The 14,837-nt window shown below is 42.9% G+C and overlaps 1 protein-coding gene across 2 annotated transcripts in view; it reads right to left on the bottom strand.

Moving 5' to 3' along the window:
• Nucleotides 1-14,837, bottom strand: part of ecel1 (endothelin converting enzyme-like 1) — a 68,400-nt gene that overhangs the window by 41,851 nt on the left and 11,712 nt on the right. For both annotated transcript variants that reach the window (XM_084351621.1, XM_084351622.1), the window contains exons 3-6: nt 14,326-14,394; nt 13,706-13,816; nt 13,512-13,604; nt 11,171-11,295 (exon numbers count right to left, since the gene is read on the bottom strand). In XM_084351621.1, coding sequence (XP_084207747.1) covers nt 11,171-11,295; nt 13,512-13,604; nt 13,706-13,816; nt 14,326-14,394 — 398 coding nt within the window. The remainder of the gene's footprint in view (nt 1-11,170; nt 11,296-13,511; nt 13,605-13,705; nt 13,817-14,325; nt 14,395-14,837) is intronic.

Raw genomic sequence — 14,837 nt, 5'->3', positions numbered from 1 at the left:
TCCGCCCACTGATATACCCCCCTTGTCTTAACAGAATTAAGCTCAGTGGGGTTTGGGCTCTGAAGAGCTCACTTCTCTTCAACTGTGAATTTGCAGCAGTTCAGTTCACTTTTCACACAACAGCAGAGACTGGGCGCATTGATTTCTTATTACAGACAGTTTTCAGCACATCAGGAAACACTCAACCAGCAACCAGCATTGCATTCAATGTTAGCTACAATTTTAGCTGATAGAGGTTATCTTCCCTCTTTTACACAGCCAAATATACTGTCTCTGATCGGATTGTTGCCACAGCAACCAATCTTGATACTACAGGAGTAGTACCAAAACAACCTCTCACTGTTTACACAGTTGTTTCCTGTTCAGGTAGCTAATCTAAATCAGAAAACACGAGGGTCTGATCAAGTTACAAATATTTCTGGAACATCGCAGCAAATACGAACTTTCTCAGGATGAAACTATGCTCTGGCGCAGCGCAGCAGCGAAGTATTCATCAAACCGGTTAACTTTAGAAGTGTACGCGACACTTATGCATGTAAATAACTCACAGCCCTGATTCAACACAGGATTTGTTCTTGAAACATTAACGCACGGCGGCGCTGACAACTTTTAACTCACAGATCTGGTATTACAGCGCAGAATCTGTCTCCATTCATTCCAACATGCAGCGATGTTGAAATTTATCACTCACGGATCTGGTGCTCACGCAGCATCCGTACACATTAATCTCATATTAAGCAGCACACAGCTCCGCGGAGTTTTATGCTCACACACAATTCAAGGTATTATGCAGTCAAGAATATAATGTTAAGTATCGCATTAATCATCCAGTGGACAGCTAAACAACGTTAAACAGCTTGGGATTTGATCTACAAAACCGATGTTTGTCTGTACACTTAATTTAATGCAGAGAACCGTGGTTATAAGTAGCCTCACGCGGACGGCACCATATTAAATGTAGGAGATACACTGTATTAAAGGCAAGGTATTAATCACTGAAGATTAATAAAACACTCGTTAATGGGGCACCACCTCCGATGTTTTGTCTATTTGAATAATCCGGAGGTAATTAATCAAATCCGACTAAACAAGGTTAACTTGTATCAATTTAAATCAATTTAGTTAGTCTCATAGCTGAATTAGTGACTTCTTTATACAGTTTCCTCGATTCTCCACATCAAAGCAAGTAAGCACAGACAACGACGTACGGTTAAATATGTTTATTTACTAAATAAATCAAGGTGAATAAATGAAATGATGATTCAGACAACAATAAAACAAACAGAAATGTGAAGACTATATGGTTAAAGTGACAGGATTATTTAAGATGGATGAGCGATGGTAAAGTCGTGAGTCTGGGCAGCATTCAAATGTTACGAGAGTAATTTTGATACTAACGAGACCCTAACCGGACTTGTCTTGTGAAAAGATTATTATGAATTAGGAATTAAAAGAACACCAACTCATGAACGTTTAGTGAAACGTGTGCAAGATGCTTAGCCTACTTTGTCTGAAGAGTGGAGAAGCCTTTCGCTTCGATCTTTCTGCCGGATTTCGTCTGAGGGATTGCTGGCTCGCGGTAGCTGCGGGTCCCGAAGACTGAGGGAAGATGCGGTCGATCCGACTTCACAGCAGGCGGCTTTCTCTCGTCCAGGTGTCGGAGAGAGATCAGCTGATCCAGCGCTCAGCAGAGGATGGTCCGGTTCGACCTCACAGCAGGCGGCTCTCTCTCGTCCAGGTGTCGGAGAGAGATCAGCTGGTCCAGCGTTCAGCAGAGGATGGTCCGGTTCGCTGCCCAGCGGGATGGTACCGCTCGTGAGCGTAGAGGGCAGCTTAACTTCAGCTTGGCACAAAGTCCTTGAAACAGGCAGTGACACTGCGCGTTTTGCTTGGCGTTTTAGTCTTAAAAAAGACTGTTGTTTATCTTCACACTCTGAGTGGCGACTTTTAACTCTAATTCTACTGATATTTAACTTTCCTGACGAGGATAACGAAAGGATGACGCTGGCCTGGCGTTTCCTCAGTTGTTTCTCAATACAAGAATAATTAAACTGAATTCTGTTCCACTGAATAAAATAGTGATACTTAACAAAAATAGCAAGGACGGAACTTACTTCTATTAACGTCTAACAAAAATAAAAGCTCTTAAAGATTATCGCACGTGGTCGATTGTACGGAGATTTTTATACCTAGGAGCTTGTTACAAAAGAAGCAAAGTAAAGTGTTGAAAAATTTAGCAAAGAAGAGAAAGAGAGCGAGGGAGCTCTGTCCCTTGGCTTTAATAGTTCCGACAAAGGCGGAGAAAAAGGGGCGTACCGACCACACTCCTAGTGTGGATGTTTTAATTCCACACCTTTAAACTTGATTAATTCCAACTATCAAGTTAACGCTTCGAAATCGCGCTTAGCCTTTCTCAGAACTTTACCATGGCAAAAGTAGATGGACTTTTGTGAAACAATAAGACAATATGATCTGATTAAAATCATTGAACACTTAAATGAAATCAACACTGGATCAGAACATAAGAATACACTTGAAAACAACGTAGGACTGATGAAACTGGTCGCTTATACATGTTCCTTCTAGTGTTAGCTTAAGGCTTGTGAAGAAAAACATTTTACAGACTTTTACATTGTAGTTTATAAACACGTTAGAAAACTAAAAAGATCTCCGACAGTCTAATCCAGTTAACCATAACTTACCACTAGATGGCACTGTGACTCCACCAAACACCAGACACCAGTGAGCATTAAGCAGGATCTCAGTCCATGTTCATCACAGAAACTTAGGAATTGGTTCAGTTTGATGAGCTTATTTTACTGGATTTCAAATTGTAAGAATTAAACAGGTGAGACTCTGATTTAACGGTTAATTAGAAATGCTTCTGAAGTCTAGAGGAAACTCTGACCATTTGTTTGGAATGTACCAAAGATAAGACTGAGCCAGATGTGTCGTTAATCTCTTCAAAGAGAGGAGGTAGAGAAAGGGGGTTTTCCACCGTCCTTTTCTCTAGTGTGTGTATTGGAAAGTAGGGAGAAGAAGAACACGTTCGAGGGACAGATAGCACGATCGGTCCATCAGACGTGTTACCTAATTACAATTAGAAAGACATTATATCACAAACAATTTTATCACAAACAATCCCGGTTCCTTTGGTTGAGGTTTTAAAGGAGAAGTAGCTTCATATGTTTCCTTCGTTTGACCTGTGTGAAAGGAATGTCCCTGTTTGTTAGGTCAAAAAGAGTTCGTACAGGGGATTACCATCGTAAATTAATTCAAACTGATTCCCTCTGGTGGTTTTATGAGAGAGAGTGTTGTTCTCCCTCCTAAGAGATGACACGGGGAGACATCCCGGCGTCTCCATCCTGATAACGTCCTCATACAGATGGAAAGTGTTAATAATGAAAAAACAACAGGGCCTCAGCAGGTCAAAGGTCCACATGAGAGCATTAGGCATGTTTCCCTACACATGGGACCCAAACTTTGCATCACATGGTGACTAACATGGACTCTAAAAAAGACGCAACAAATGATTAGTTTGTCTTTGTTTGTTTCTTCCAGTGAAAATCCCTTACAGACTCAAATCCCCCCACTGTCCCCTACACGATTTCGTGCACTGTATATGCCAGTGTGTGCTTAGTGCCGTGATGGAATCACAGCGGTGCTAAATGAAAGCAGAGGGACCGTCGGTGAGAGTGCTGTACAGATCAAGCAGTAGGTCTTAATCACCGAAGGACTGAGTGAAGGATCATTAGCTGAATGGATTTTAATGGCGCTAGTTACGGAGATGAAAAGACACTGTCCCTGTGCACTTCATCAACACATTACCACAGGTAATGACCCTGCAGGTAATGAAGGAGGGAGGGACTCCTCTTTTTACAAACTTGCAATAACCTGGAAACTGGAGTTTAATAATTTTATCTGTTAAATGATAAATTGAAGGTGGAATAATGGGACAATGACACAGTAAAACTACGCGCACAAGCTTTCAAACTGCAAACTACAAACATCGAATCGCATTTATTGGGGAAGACTTTTATCCAAAGCACCTTACTGTAGCATGACTGCATATATTTTCAGCTCAGAAGACCCTGCTGGGAATCAAACCTCCACTGCTGCAAGCTACAGCGCCATGAAATCCACCATTTGGCGACAGGCTTCATGTGAAAATGCTTTACAACTACCTGAGTGTACATTTTGAAAAGCAGTGGCTCCGGCAGGAAGAGAAACCCCAGCTGCGACTGTTTCACTTCTTCGGATTACTCGTGAACACACATTGTATTTTACGCTGAAACACACCTGAATAAACAAGCATGAAATGATGGACTCTCCTGCTAGCCTTCAAATTGCGCAGCTCAAACACTCAGTAAAAATAACACACACCCAATTCACACACGACTGAGAGATGGAGGGAAAAAAGAGACTAGTGGCAAGGGGGGAGTGTTTGAGAGAGACGCTGGTTTTGTCATTATGCTTTCCCCTTCATTGAGGCCTGCTCATCTGGCTAATGGGATTGGCTGCAGTCATTGCAGTGTGTGGGGACCGCACACACACACACACGCACACACTAGAGTAAGGAGGGAGAAAGAATAAAAGAAAGATGGATGGAGGATGAGTAGATGGAGGAGTCACTGTTCTTGTCAGTCGACTTGTCTAAAGGGAAAGCCATCATTGTGCGAACATTGGATGGGTGGATAGACAGAACAATGAAGAGAAGGACTTGGTCAATAGATGCCTATAACGGTGGAGAGTGTTTATTCTCACAGATGGGGGGATTGAGAAATGGATGGAGGGATTTAGATTGATAGCTGGAGTTGTCAATAGCAACCTTAAATCACTGTGAACGAAGAAGAGAGGGGGAGAAAAGAAATGATCCTTGCACGGAGAATGACGGCTAGTAAAAGAAAAGGAGGAGGAAGAAGGATGAAGACCTGGGATTTTAACAGGAAGGGAGATAAAAACTGGTGGAAGACAGTCGCCACAAAGAAAACAAGGGGTGGAAGAAAGTATGAAACGGAAGGTGTGAGGAAGACGAGGGACGACAGGAGACAAAAAATGAAGGAAGTCAAAAGAAGGAAAGCAGGACAGTAGATGGAGGGATGGTGCATTCATTTTTAATCATGCGCCCTGTCATCCTGAAACACAGACAGATGAAGCGGAGCAGCTCTGCTTTTCTCTTGTCTGTCACCTTTTCACCTCTTCGAGTAAAACTTCACACCATTGCTCCATTTTAACAAGAACCCAGGCTTTCCTCCTCTGTTTTTTGCATTGATACAAGTGTCAGTTTGTTGCGGCCTCTTCAACTGTGTTATATCTTCATGTGTGCCCTTGGACAGTATATGTGTGTGTCAGTCTGTGTTTGTGTTGAGCGAGTGTCAGAATCCTGCAGAGTATGAAAGAGTACAAAAGAGTTTCTGTGGTCCATTAGTGGCCTTGAGAGGAAGCAAACCTCACCATCTGCTCTGCTGGACAATGATATGGGCAAACACCTCTGCCACAACCCCTGACTCCCTCTGCACGAAGCCAAACAATGGCACTCTCTTTGTCTGTGTGTGTGTGTGTGTGTGTGTGTGTGTGTGTGTGTGTGTGTGTGTGTGTGTGTGTTTACAGCAGGGCTCATACTCTCTGTGTGGTCAGATGTGCAGGAGATTTATACGAACATAGACATGCAACTCTCTGGCATTCTCTGTTTTCAGGGCATTTCATGATGACTGCATGCTTTGCTCAGCTGGATGAGTGACTGGGCAATCATGTGGCTTTGTTAACCATGCTTGTTTTATCAAGCTCGTGCACTGGTACTATGAGAAAGAACAACTCTTCATATCCCACATCAAGAAAAGAAATTGGCCAAAAGTTCAAGCTGTGCTTATGGAGCAGACAGATGGTGGATTTAAGGAAATTGGACCTTGGACAAAACTGTCAAATATGAGTTCACTTCCCTTGGTTGCCATTACGTTATTTAGTCGGTATTTCTGTATGTCATTTTATTTTATGATATTTGGGCATTATAGTTCTAGAGATGACAATTTGAACAGATTCTCATGGTCCCCAGCAGGTGAATCCTAATGACTTTGGTCCACTTTGGGGGACCAAATTATTGTTTATTTATGTATTTTCGGTTTATTTGACAGGGACAATACATGTAGGCACAGTCCTTGTCCCTGCTTAGGCTTTGGAGGCATATAACACATATAGACATAAAAATAATATCACGTATTAATAAAACAGACAGAGACAAGCAGCCTAGGACTAAGAACAACAACTAAGAACGACGATAATGATGTTTGATAATATTTAGATTTTCTTTTCAAAAGTTTAAATGTGTCTGAAAGTACACATTAATATGAATCATAATACAAAATTGCCAAAAACAAGAGAAAAGAGTGGCCTGCCCCGGTAGCTCAGTTAGTAGAGCGAGCACCCCATGTGCAGAGGCTGTGTCCGTGCTGCAGTGCGACCTGTAGCCCTTTGCTGCATGTGATCTCCCCTCTCTCCATCATCCCATTTCCTGTTACCCTGTTATCTAATCAAGTTATGGAAAAGGCCAAAAAAACAACAACATCCGTAATGGCAAACTAGTTAGCCAACTAGGTTTTATTGAAACACATTGGCCAGTTATCAGTCTTACTATCCCAAGTTTCAAAACAATATATTGTACATTCAGGCCTGACATGCTGCAAATTCTGCCGATTTGTTTATACATGGCACTATATGCTTCCTTATACGTTATTATAGGCCCAGTTTAATATACAACCGTAGTATTGGAATACGAGTGGAAATGTTCTCCCTGGCTGGCTTTTCCCTGTATCGCTGTACCAAAGCAGAGCCTGTACAGAGTCTCTAACATTGCTGTAGATTCTTAGTCTTGTCATATTACTTTGATCATATTCTTTGTTAGCACTGTCTCATAAATGGAAACAATGCTATAAAAAACAGCAATTTGTTTTGGATATTGTTACTGATACTGAAAAGGATATGAATTACTAGGAAGAGTAAGCATACAGGCATTTCCCCCCCCCAAAAAAGAGTAAAAAAACGATATTTTTTTCCTGCAGGATTTTGCTCAGTCAGGTTCAAACTCCCCGTATCCCAATGTGAGTGCAGACTTCAGTTTCATGGTGTTTGTGTGTATGGGTGTTGCAACAAGCTGTGCGACTCACGAATAACAGGCACCGGTGGAGAGACCCCTTGATGTGAGGAACCGGGGCATTTTTAACACAGTTCTTATAGCTTTGCTAATGAGCGACACCCCAAGTATATGTGTGTGTGTGTGTGCGTGTGCGTGTGTGAACCTGCAATGCCAACCTTTGTTTAAACCCCGGATAAAGAACCTGGGAGACAGAACCTGGAGACGGACTGGAGGTGGGAGGAAGATGAGAATGAGAAAGCGAGGAAGAAAAGAGATTAAAAAGAGAAAAAATGATGGGATGAAAAAGAGTGAGAGAATGGAACAGGTGTGGAGGAGGATGAAAGGAGGTAGAGAAGCAACAGACGAAGAGATGGATAGAAAACAATAGAGGAGATGCAGATGGAGAGAAGGGAGAGTGGTGCTCGGGGATTGAGGCAGAAATGGGGGAAGAGGGTTATGCATAGTTGAGAAGGAAAGATGCTACGAGGGTGGAGAGGGAGACAGATGGAGAGCTTGGGAGCAGGGGACTGAAGAGGAGAGAGTTTGGTGAAGAGAGGATGAAAATGAAGGAAAGAAACTGTTAAAAAGGTAAAAAAAAAAAAAAAAAAAAAGTCTTAAAAGTTTAAAGTGCTGCCTCCCACTGTCAATGTATAGAAACCCATTCCCACCAGGAATTAAAGTTAGCATTAGGAGGTATGAAGCCCAAATTATGATAGTGAATCAAAATTATGTTTTTTTAAAGGGAGAGTGTTCTCTACCAATGTTAATGTATTATATACTTGGACGAATATGACATAATATAAAGCATGTGGGGCCAGGGGGTACCATTATGGGAATGGGTGGATCCAATTTTGACCCACAGTCTTCTGAGCATCTCAGTCATATGTAAATAACATCTTTTTTTAAATTTATTATTAATTACATTTCTTCTTCTCTTCACTATAAGCAGTACTTGAAGTGGACTGGTACTTAGCAGCATGCAGTATTGGCACGGCTACCTTTTACTCTTTGGTGTACAGTGACTTTTTCTTGCACACCTACACTTTTCACAAGATGCAGGTACTCTTTTGTCTGCCTCTGCGCACCAGTCAAGTTGCTGTTCCTAAGCTGTTGAATAATGGCCAGAACTTTTTTTGCAGAACACTATGATGTCACAGTGAAGTTGACCTTTGACATTTTGTATGTAAAATGTCTTTTTTATCTTATTAGACCAGAGATTTTGTCCCAATTTGAAGAAATTCCCTTAAGACATTTCTGAGATATCACATTCACAAGAATGGTACGTACAGTAAGGACTGACAACCCGAAAACATGATCAGCTATCACAGGCACGAAGGCAGAAAAATTAAGTACTGTATGGGTAAATCAGAGAGAATACAATGCATGGCAGCAATAGTCCCTCAGAACTGTAGACCATCCATCCTCCGCCTGCTTTTGACCTGATGATATGATCGCCGTACACAGTGTTCAGTCACTGCATGGAGTGCAAGGTGCAGAGAGAGACAACAAGAGAAAGAGGAAAAAGTACAGCTCAGAAGGAGCTGAGATAATCTGGAAAATAAAGACCTGTAAACTCTTTCCTGTAAGGGGTAGTATCTCTGGTGACGCTCCAGCTTCTCAAAAAAGACGCTCTATGCTCCATCCAAATTCCTCCCACTCCCACGCTACCTGCTTGCTCATGCTCTGCTCAACTCACATGCTCTGCTCAGAGCAACAAGAGCATCATGATGACGAAGTGTCATGTCCAGTCAGAGCTCTAAAGGTGATGCCAGATGCCCTTTGAAACTTGAAACTGTTTTTTAACCTAAAGGTTAAAGATATGTTGAGACTGAGGGAACATGTGATAAAATGGAGAGAAGACAGGATGTCAGATGGACACAGGTGGAGGGGGAAAAAAGACAGGGAGAGAGGATGATTGAAACTTAGTGTAAAATCTATTACTAAAGCCATCAGGGGGGATGGATGGACGGACAACTCAAAGAGAAGATTGGTAAACAACAAGGGAAGAGACAGAGCATGCGACCTGAGGAGAAGTGAACCCGGGCTAATGGATGTGACTGTGGTGAGGGTAGCTGTACTATTACAAAGAGGATTATGAATCCCTTAATGATATGACCCCAACTCAATGAGTTTGCACGTTGGAGTGTTTTGATTAAAAAGTACATTTCACAAAGAGGGGTGAGCAGCAGGAGAGCAGATAAAGGAGATAAGGAAAATGGGAGCACAAAAAACCCAAATCAGAGAGGAGAAAATTTGGTATGGAAGAGATGTTTACACTGATGTGAGCTGAGCTAAATCACTGCAGAAAGAAAGATCCTATCTTTTGTTGTAGCTGATAAAAGTAAGCAGTAGAAAATACAAAATTTCAAGTGAAGAATAACATTTATTTGTCTCCTATAAATATGTAAATGGAGAAAGAAAAAAGAGTGAAAAATGAGGCCATGAATTGGGTTAAAACAGGGGGCAGGAAGCCATTCTGCATGATCCCAGTGGACATTCAGACAATGGACATTTACCGTAGATGCTGTTATACAATATGTAAGTGGCACACCGGTGCTTTGTTGTGCATGGAGGATGGCTGGTAAACCCACATCCAAGCACAGCTTTGCTCTAATCCTGTTCTTTTTTGTAGGCAGGACACCTTCCTTCAGACAGCTGTATGCAACACTCTTTTACAAAAAGTTTGGTTTAACTGCTGGATATGCCACAGTCTTTCTGATTCTGTCCTGAGCACTGGGGCATTGACTGGTCAACCTCTGGGGCTTTTTCATACATGTGCTGGCTTTGCATGACTTGGTTCGACTTAGCGTGTCAGCCCAGCATGGCAGGGATTTGCATCTCTATTTCTCAACAGGTTTGGGCTAGAAAAGTACTTGATTAGGTTAAATCATCATGGTTTGGGATAAATCACTATGTTGCTTCTGTTACTTCGGTCACAAACATACCTACTGTACGTTACTTATATAAATCTTTCTCTCTAGCCCCCCAGATATGAGTTGAGTATCACAACACACGCTTGGTTGAGGAGAAGGGGTGGGGTGGGCGCACTTTGACACCATTCTGGATTCACCATTCGCAATGAAAGTGGGAATGGAAATGCAAATCAGCATGGCATTAATCTCCCCGGCACGGCTAAAAGTGGTAGTGGAAAAGCCCCATCGAAGGGTTGAAGGACAGGTGGCTGTCCAGGCACTTGGGTCCAGGTTAACAAACTGGAGGAGATTTGCTGTTGTGAGGACTGTTCTGGTACACTGTTTCAGCTCTGTCATGAGCCAGTGAGTTATGAAATTCCCAAAATGTCTGAATAGGTTATGCTGCTAGACAGACAGACGGATGGACGGACGGACGGACAGACAGACAGACATATATCCAGTCTCAGACATAAATGACAAGCGAGTAATCCACCCGCCAGCCAGTCATCTGGCCAGTCAGCCATGCATAAGGGCTGACTGCTGTTGTGTATTTGTGTGTAGAGCACAGTGACTATTGGCGAGCTGTCAGTTTCTGTGACACACACCCTGACGTACAGCAGCCCTCTAAGGCCTCCCCTGGAGTCTGTCAAGAAGAGGAAGGGGAAAGAAAGTGCGTTCTTGTGTGTGTATGTGTGTGTGTGTGTGTCTGTCCGTCCATGTGCGTCTGTCTGACTCTGCAGGTGGTAGAAAAGTGTAGGTGTAGATCAATAATAATCAGCTGCAGCAGAGCTGGAAGTTCACCCAGGAGTGACTCACCACACACACAAACATGCACAAATACACACACAAATACATGCACAGCGCCACTCAAAAACCAATCTATACACCTCATGACACTGCGTAGTAGCCCAAACTATACTGACATCCCTTATCCAAAGGCAATGCACACACACACAAAACAACTTCAAACAAAAGCGCTTACTCATGCTCAAAAAGTACCGTCTCAAAAAATTCCTGCGTCTAATTTCATCGATTTTCCATACACCTCAGCGCCCTCGTCCTTCTCCCCGCTCTACCCTTTCAAATCCCTCCATCCCCCACCCAGTCACCCGTTTTCACCCTTCCTTACCTCTTTGAAGTGGTCTTGATGATGTCAGAGACTTTCTGTATGTAATCAGTGGCGAGCACCACGATCTCTTCGTCCTCTGAGAAGTTGTCGTGGAAGATTCTGTCCAGCAAGCGTTTCCAGTGAAGCTATGGAGCGGAGGAGTGATACAGTGTGAGAGTCATAAAGAGTGATTCATTTCCCCCTTCCAAAAGAAGTTGAATCCAAACTCACATCCTTCCCAAGATCACCTTACAGCTACTGGGGCTTTTTTCAGATGTTTCACTAGTTTTATTATTAATTTTATCATTATTGTTATTATTATTTTGAATAGTTAAATGAGGGACCAGTGTGTGACATTCGCTTTGACAATCAAATTAGAGCTGTGTCTGCTACTAGATCCAATCCAGTCCAACCCCCAATTAAACACAGGCTACTTCATGCTAGAGTCTTTCAAATGTTCAGTACCAGAAACAACCTGGTGTACTGAATTTAAGGGGTTCAGTACAACGCCTTACTGAGACCTGATCACAATCAGGTCTTTCTGTAGTTCAAGACCTGATCCATAATAGACCTTGACCTGATGCATAAAAAGGCTCAGAGCTTGCTGCTGACAGCAGGCAATATAACAATGCCAGGTTACAGAGGCGCACAGCAGCAGCGGGAGTAAAAAATACTGAAACAATATGATACAAACAGAATCAAGCAAAGGCATGATCCCTGTTGTCAAAAGATAACTTTTGTGAACACTCAAAAGACTGAAGATGGTTAAAGAACCAGTGTATAGGATTTGGTGTCTTCTTGCAGTAGTACTCCACTCATCCTCACCTTCCAAGCGTGTAGAACCAACGGTTTTAGCGGCAGTATCCATGCCTGGTAGATTAACTTAGCTGTCTGTTCACTTTTAGTTGCATTTTCTGCATAGATCTTATCTTTATAGATATAGAGAAAATAATGTGTTTAATGTTTTTAATTAGATTTTTAGGCCCTACATGTTAATTAGGGGGACTGGGACCCCAATATTTCCAACCCAATTGCGAGAAAATGTACGTTTCTGCAAACCAGGCATATGTTGAAACTTTACATCTCTTAAGTTGCAACTTTATGTTTCTTTAGGTTCAATTTCCAATTTTAACTAGTGTGTCCACTGTGCACTGAAATGTCAACATGGTGCATAGGCCTATGACACGTACAAATTTGAATGTATCAGTGCTTTGCAGATGTGTGAAACTGCCAACATTTTATCATGTCGACTGGGCCGATATGTCTCACAGTCGTTTTACCTGCCCAGGCTTAAAAAATTCAACAAAAGATCAATTTTGCTTAAAGGGTAACAAAAGATGAAAATATTGGGACAAGCTGCCTTAAATCTTCAACAGAGATCTATCCTACTGTAAATTTAACCATTTAATTTTTAGGAATTTCTTTACCTTTTGGAAATGGTATACTTTTGGTGGCTAGGTACTTGCGTGCCAGCATCCTTGTCATTGTAACTAGATTCTTACAGTGAATTTAAATTTTGAGTGACAGAGCTCAAACATTTTACCCCATTTGGACTCCAACTCCAAGTTAAATCAAGTAAACAGCAGCGTGGTAATAAAGTAATTTAACAGCATTCAGTTTTCCTGCTTCAATCTCTATCCTCTAATCTGCCCCAGTCCATGCCTCGCGTTTTTCTTTCAAGGGTCTCCCACACTCCTTTTTATTCCCACTCACGTTCACGCTGTCTGTTTCCTTGTGTGTCGTTTTCTTGGCCGAGAAACTAAAACTCGAACTCTCTCTGCCTCTCAGAACACAGCCCAGATCCATTTCTCCTCCTTCCCTCCCTTCCCCATCCATCCCTCCCTCGACCATGAAACATCTTGAGAATTCTCTGTCAGTGTTCCTGCTGCTTCAGAAGAGAGCCCCCACCTTCTCCTCCCTGCTTGTGTCTCTAGCGTCTTTCCCTCTCCTCTCCCCTTCCTCCATCATTTCCAATACCCCCCAACGTCTCCTCATTTTCTTCTTTTCCTCCTCCCCTCTTTTGTTCCATCCCTCTACCTCCCTTTCTACCCCTGCAGCGCGGACAGCTTTTGTGAGTCACTTAGGCCACTCTGTGTGTGCGCGTGTGTGTGTGTAGCGCTTCACCACTCCCTCTATCCTCAAACACACACACACCTTCCCCTTGTGCGCTCACACACTCGCCACACTACTTAAAATGCTCAGTTGGAGTTCAAATCTTAATCCATCACGTCTGCTTCTACCCGAGATGCATGTGCACACACACTAGGTTTTAAATGATGTGTATTTTTATGTGCTGTATGTGTGTGTGTGTGTGTGTGTGTGTGTGTGTGTGTGTGTGTGTGTGTGTGCATGCAGCACTCACACTTGGAGCGATGCGCTGTAGCTGCCTGAGGGTGATACGGTTATACATGGTGCTGATGTCCTTTCTTTGGTCATCATATTCTGACACGGTGATCTGGAGAGAGAGGAGATTTTACTCAACACTGCATACACACACATGCGCGCACACACACACGCATGCACATGAGCATACGCATGTACATGCAAGCAGCTCACATTGGCCAGACGGGTCTCCAGCTGTATAATCTCCTTGGACTTCTGTGTGGGGTCGTGAGCTCCCAGCATGCTCAGCAAGCGCTCCATCAGGGCCTTGTATGCCGCCAGGATCTGAGAAGCACAATGACATCAGCACTAATAGACAGGAGGAGCTGCGACATCATCAGTAATGGGCGGTGACGGGTGTGACATGTGGCAAAGTGGACAGGATAACAAAAGCACAGCGGGTGACAGAGGAAAACAGGTGGATTGATGAAGAGGAGAGAGAGACGAGTCAATAGGACAGAGGAGGAGGTGGACAAGGAGGGAGGAAAGAAGGGCAGTAGGAGGGGGAGATAAGAAGAAGCCTGACAAAAGAAAAAGTGAAGGAAGGTAAAGATGATGTAGGAGGGCTAAAAGGTGGGAGGACGAGAAAGGATGGAGGCAAACGGCATGGGGGGAAAGAGGAATATAGGAATAACATTGTGTTGGGAAGATGAGGGAGAAAGGGAAGTATTAGATAAGTGGGTGGACTGAAGGGGAAAAGGAAAAGAGGGACGGGAGAAGAAAAGGAGATATTACAGGATGGAGGGTGATGACAGAGAGCGGCGTATAAGAAGGAGGTAAGGAAGCATGTTTACCTTCACACTGTCCTCGTCCTGTCCTAGGTAGAGGCTTCTCTCAGGCAGCGTGAGCCCCTCCTGATCAACCTGCACACACACACACACACACACACACACACACACACACACACACGCACACACACACACACACACACACACACACACACACACACACACACACGCAGTCAAAGCTCATGCACTAATTACATTTTCTCTGGTGTGTAGTCACATATGCACTGCCAAGCCCTCAGCAGATGCATATTCGAAGGACTGGTTAATATTTCAATAATCTGTAATAATGCCAACATTTAAAAGCCACTCAACACACTGCAAGCTACACAAATGAATTATTTATAACATACAAATAATGCCCACACAGAGTCATTCTTTGTGTCTTACTGACTTTTTAAAAATCTTTTTCTAAGTCTCAGATATTAGCCAACAAATATTACTCAAACTTAAAATCGCTGCTGTTTAATTCAAACCATGCATCTCCAAGTGTGTTGATTTTGAGCTTTGGATATAGACTA

Source organism: Pagrus pagrus (assembly GCF_965226575.1).
Source record: "Pagrus pagrus genome assembly, chromosome: 4".
Classification (NCBI taxonomy): domain Eukaryota; kingdom Metazoa; phylum Chordata; class Actinopteri; order Spariformes; family Sparidae; genus Pagrus; species Pagrus pagrus.
The sequence above is the reverse complement of the archived record's forward strand: the minus strand, read 5'-3'. Positions and strand labels throughout refer to the sequence as shown.